This window comes from Vollenhovia emeryi, unplaced genomic scaffold (assembly GCF_000949405.1).
Source record: "Vollenhovia emeryi isolate VEMERY1.0 unplaced genomic scaffold, V.emery_V1.0 DF940032.1, whole genome shotgun sequence".
NCBI lineage: Eukaryota > Metazoa > Arthropoda > Insecta > Hymenoptera > Formicidae > Vollenhovia > Vollenhovia emeryi.
In genome coordinates, this window is record NW_011966334.1 from 17145 (window position 1) to 23319 (window position 6175).

A 6175-nucleotide genomic window follows, 5' to 3' on the forward strand; every position below is an offset into this window, starting at 1 on the left:
TTTTATGCATGCATTAAAAAAACGGAACGATTTCGAAGCGTTGCGCATCAGTATTGCAGTCTACGCGCTTCATGCGTAATTCGGAACGCACCCTTAGTTAAAGGACAGCGCGGATATAGAGCTTAAGGAACATTCAACGCTCTAGTTAACACCCAGATAACTTCCCAGGATCGCCACAATACTTATTACAGTCGGTGTTGATGGCTTAAGGACATTTACCTTTTATTTTTTTATTATTTACATTGTTGTCATTTTTATAAGCAAACATGTACGAGTATGTACATACATTACCATTAGTACTTGACTCTCATTGCTTTTTACTTTCGATAATTAATTATATCTTATAAACTATTGCGCAATGGCACAAGTTACTATACTTCGTATTAACTTGATAAATGTACAATAACAATAAAAAAATTGATCTGAAAATCCAGAGTCAAATGCTACTCCTCCTTTTGTGAAAATATAAAAGCAAATAATATTTTTAAAACATTAAAATATAATATAATTTGACGTATAGTATCTTAATGAGTAATTTATAGAATTAAATATTATTAGTACACTATTTCTTATACCTATAATAAACGTAATATGTAGTTACTCTGTGATACAGTATGAATTTAATATTTATAAAAAATGATGAAATCTAATTGTAAAATAATTATTGAATATTGAATAATGTTGAATAATTAAGAAAATATCTTTTTTATACAAATATAATGTTCAACATATAACATTAATTCGATGCTATCAAGAAATAGTACAACAAACTAACAAGAACTGTTGCATACCTTATTATTTCTTGATGTTTTTGAATATACTTCTTTATTTGATTTTCGTGCGTTATCTGTTGTAATTCTTGTCCTAGCATTTCTAGTCTTGCAGCGGGATACCAAAAAAACATGGCAATCATGAAGTCTACCGTAATACAAAATCCCGTTTGCAAGATAGCGAATACTTGCAATACATAAAGAATAATTTTAATATAGATACTTTCAATAGAAAATGGATACCATGCTTCCATTGGAAGGCTTATCGGCAAAAACAAGGGACCACAGGAAAAAGTTACTGCTGCTAAGATATAGGATGTTCCAACAAAAATAGAGAAATTTGTATAACGATTTATATATTTTTGTATAATATACCTCTCTTGCACTTCAGAATGGTCAAGAAAGTCTTTCAACTTTGCTAAAAGATTCTGTACAAATATTAAGAATATACAAATATTAAAACTCATTAATGACTTCAATTGTAATGATTAGTCAACGTAATTGTTTTACATTTATGTATATCTAATTTTATATTTATATTTAATTGGACTATAAATATGTTATTTTTAGAAATGTTAATTAACCAAAACTTTAAAGAGCATGGCCAAAAACATTCGTCTTTTCGCCCGTTTGAGACGGGTAATATCTCTATTTACATATGTAAATTTTATTATAATCTTAATATTCAGAAGACGAGATCAAACCTGCAATCGTGATCTTTCCATCCTACACAAGATTAAATTGAATAATACTTCCATTAATGCCGTCAATTCAGACAGTGCCTTCATCATTCGAATAACATCTTCAGAATAGTAAGCACCCAAAATCAACAGCGGCATTGATACTAATACATTCAAAATTGCCAGAATCCAACCGAGATCTCGAAGAAAAATTTCTCGTTTTCCAGTCTTGAATTCTGGAGGCCATGTGCTCGTAAATATTCCACAAATTTGAAGAATATAAAGTACTTGATGAATCTTTATACGTATTAATACCATCTTGAAAAACGATTTCTTGCATTTACAAACAATACGTTCTATTGCCTGTGCAAAATACAATCACATACGGATATGCAAGCAGTAAAAGCAAGACTCTGAGCAATACTAGAAGACAGAAATCGATGCCACATTATTCATTCTTTGCGAAGTGATTAAGAAGAAGCTGTAATTAATGGTTTACGGATATACAGGGAGTGATATACGTGGAAAACACGCTATGTAGAGCTCTTAAACATAGTTAATATTCAACTCTCGGCAACTCTATACTTTGTACGATCGTACAGTATAATATTCCATAATTATCTTCCCTTTTAATAGATCACACAATTTGCATAGGTTGTATCTGAAGAATATTTGATGTTGATGTTTGTAACAAATACAATAGTAAATGTGAAATGTACACGATATGACACGAAAAAAATAATATCAAGTAAAATTATATAAATTAAAACACTAAAAGAAGGCTCAGAGCCAAGACAAGATGATAGTGTCAGATAATTTCATTAAATTAAGAATGTATACGTTTCGGACGTACATTGGACCATTTTCAGTATGTGAAATGAGATAAAATTAAAATATAAGAATCGGTATGTGAATAAAACAAGAAATAAAATTACATTGTGCATGTGTGTGTGTGTGTGTGTCCGCAAGATAAAATATAAAAATAGATATTGAGACGATAGACATAAACAGAGGCAAACGTGCAAATTGCAGTACATTTTAATAGAGATTAACAAAGTGGTAATTATATATCGCCAGTAACTCGAAACCAAAATTTCATAAGTTTTTACAACCTACACTGGCCAATCGTCTTTATTTAAAAAACCGTTACAACGTTTCGGCCCCGGGTTTGGGCCCTTTTCAAGTAATCTGAAACCGCAGAATTACGTATTAACGCCAGAACATATCAAGAACTATCCCATATCATCAGGAATTCGTACCTCTATTAAAGTCTTTAACTGCTTCGTTATTCCTTTGGCCAATGCCATTGCACCGTGACAAACTGAATACAGACAGAGAACATCTTAATTCCATAGTAAATCAACAACGGGTGAATAAAAACTTACATGGTCAAATGAATGTACAATTCTTTGTTAGAAGAAAAGTAAGTTGGTTAGAAGCACTTATTGTCCGTGAACTCATGTCAGTGATTAAATAAAATTGATGTCGCACTGTCCAGAGCCGGACTTGTACTGAAGAGAGGTCATGTAAACTTAACACAAAAATAAGGTGTGAATTCGTATGTAACTAGGAATTATAAATAACTATCGACACTAGGAAAGTCACAGTTTTTCTAGGACTTTATCGTAAACTGAATTTAAATTTTCAGTGTCTCGTTTCAAGTTAATGGTATTTTTATGTTTTTTAATGAAGACCATTTCAGCAACTTCGCGTTTGATTTTGTGTTTTTCATTGTGCAGTATTTTAGGTTCTGCCCAATTAAAGTCATGTTCGTAATTTAGACGATGTTTGCTAACGACCGATAAGTTACTTTCGTGCTTTTTTATGTCGTTGCAATGCTCCTTAACACGTGTTTGAAGGAGTCTCATAGTCTGCCCTATATAAGACACGTCACAATTATTGCAGCTAATCTTATAGACAACCTCCGTCCTTCTGTCAGTCTCTAGTCTGTCTTTTTCCTTCTTTATGATTTGATTGAGTTTTTTAGGTATCGTATGAAGGACCCCAAACCGCACTTTTTTAGGATGCGACAGATGCCTCTGCGCCCTCTGCGAGCACTTTTTATATAAGGAAGTGGTATGCAATTCCGGATATCAAGCCGTGGTTTCGTTGTTTGGACCGTTTCATTCACTGAAGATTTCCGATGTTTAAGTTCTTTTAATCTCAAGTGAATGTGTTTCTCAATTATGTTATTCGGAAAGCAATTATTTCGTAGTATGTCCTTTACGATATCCATGTTGCTGTCATGAAACCGCCCATCCGATAACAAAATTGCTCTGTCCACCAAGCTTTTTATTGTGTTTAATTCATAATTTTGTGGGTGGTTGGATAAATAGTTTACATATTTTCCCGAAAAAGTGGGTTTCCGATACCAGTTTGTTGTCAACTCTTCACCATTCCTAATTATCTGTGTGTCCAGAAAGGGAATTGATCCATTAGTTTCTGTTTCATAAGTAAATTTCAGTCTGGTATGATAATTATTAAAAATATTTAAAATATGGTCAATTTCACTCTCTGGAACAACAGCAAGGATATCATCTACATATCTGTAAAACATTGGAATTTTAAAGTCCAGCTGTCGCAAACAATGTGTCTCGAGGTCCTCCATGACAATATCCGCTAAAATTGGAGAAAGCGGAGATCCCATTGGGCTGCCAAAAATCTGCTCATAGAATAGTCCATTGAATTGAAAACTTGTTGATTCAAGTACAAACGAAATAGCATGTAAGAATTGAGCGCAGTTAAGTTTAGTTTTTTTCTTTATGTCAGACCATCTCTTTTTTATACCATCTATTACAAGATCCCTCGGGATGTTAGTGAAGAGAGCAGTGACGTCTAGAGAGATAAGGATGTCATTGGTATTTATTCTTTTGCCTTTAATATTATTAACTAGCGTCCAACTGTCTTTAATGTGTGAGTCTGGCTCACGGAACACGACATAAAACTTAAATTAATAAAAAAGTTTGAGAAATCATCCACAGAAATGATAATAACTTGGAATCTTTCCTCAATGTGGACAGAACTAAATGGATAATCAATGTCAGCGATAAACAAATTCCGGTTTCAATACTAAACTTTTTGAGTCTGGGCGAGGGATTTAGCCTACCATGTACAAATTTCTAATTTGCACACTTTACTTTACTTTACTTTTTTTCTAATTAGTAATCTGCACATTTCTTCCATTGTTATGACTTCCTTATAGAGGAAGCTTTAAGAGCGAAATAAGAATAATTTGAATACTTTCAAGAAACATCGTAGTAAAGTTAAATTTCTCTCTTAAAGCTTCCTCTATGAGGAAGCCATAACAATGGACGCAATGTGCAAATTTCTAATTTGCCCACTTTAATGATGAGGAAGAAATGTGCAAATTTCCAATTTGCACGCTTGAATCATGAGAAAGCAATATGCAAATTTCTAATTTGCACACTTTCAAGAAACATCCAAAAAATTGTGCTAATTTCCATTTTGCACGCTTCAATGATAAGGAAGCATTATGCAAATTTCTAATTTGCACACTTTCAAGAAACATCGAAAAAAATTAGATTTCGCTCCTAAACCTTCCTCTATGAGGAAGCCATGTGCAAATTTCTAATTTGCACAATTTACTTTACTTTACTTTACTTTTTTACTAATTATATTATATTGTTCTTAATTTCTTTCAAACCAAATTTCATATATAATTCATCAAAATATCATTAATTATTTCTTGAGTTTGTGACGTTGCCGTCCCGCGTGCGCGTCCACCGGGTTCCTCCCTCAAGGCAACAGGCCGAGATTAGGGGAAACCGTGCCGCAGTCTCCAGAGAGGCGACCGTTATAGCTTAGTCGTTCCGACGTTATTGCTGATTATTTGTTTTTTTTTGTTATTATGAATACGAGCGTGTGAGTACGGATGGACGCGAGGGCAGAGGAGAGATGAGAGGCCCGGCTAACGGACAAATTCCACGGCGAGCACGGTGGAGAGCTTGCGGATTGAGAGCGGAGCACGCGAAGCAGCGAGCCGGGAGGAAGGAGCCCAGGGCCCGTGGCACTCTACCTGAGGGGCGTCAGCGGGGGAGCCGCTGCGACCGCCCTATCGAGGAAACGCCGCGAGAAAATTTGGCGATACCGCGGGCACCTGCGCCCGGGCTTGAAAATATCGCTGCCGGCGTTGTCGCGTGCCGTCGCGCGATTGGCCGCGGGGCACGCGCCTCGCGTGAGCAGCTGCGGGGAGGGGGCCCCGAACTATCGATCCGCGATCGCGGAAATTCGGAGATTAGCCTGTTGGGGTGTGTTCAGATTCCTTACTCTGAGTAGAAAAATTTACCCTATACCGTTCAGATAGCATCCGAATAAATATTTTTTGACTCGACAGACCGCGTTCAGATTTCCGGGTTAGAGTAATCGAGTTAACTCTAGAGTCGACTTCTCAACCTACCATTTTTCGTCGGTTAAAAAGTTACTCGGTATGTTTTGGCGGCAAGCTTGAAATTGAGAGTTTCAAGCTGAAACATGACGGAGATGCATGTTGTAGAAGCGGACCTGACTCGCCACAAATTGGTAACAAAAAAGAATGGAGAAGTCGTCCGTGTTGAGGGGCACATTATGGTGTTCGATAATATTGGTAAGTACAAGGCTATAGCAAATAGGAATCGTTGCGAGGGAGGTTAGGTCCTGTCAGGAGCCAAAGCTCCTATTGTTTTTATTGAAATGATCTTTATCTGTTAACAAATAATAATAAATATG

The 6175-nt window shown here is 35.5% G+C and overlaps 1 protein-coding gene across 1 annotated transcript; it reads right to left on the reverse strand.

Moving 5' to 3' along the window:
• Positions 1–727: 727 nt before the first annotated feature.
• LOC105556432 lies at positions 728–1842 on the reverse strand. Its single transcript, XM_012003525.1, has 2 exons — positions 1475–1842; positions 728–1198 (listed from the first exon to the last, which is right to left on the reverse strand). Exons 1-2 carry the CDS (start codon positions 1766–1768, stop codon positions 737–739), a joined length of 756 nt encoding a protein of 251 aa, XP_011858915.1. The 5' UTR covers positions 1769–1842; the 3' UTR covers positions 728–736.
• Between the last annotated feature and the right edge of the window lie 4333 nt (positions 1843–6175).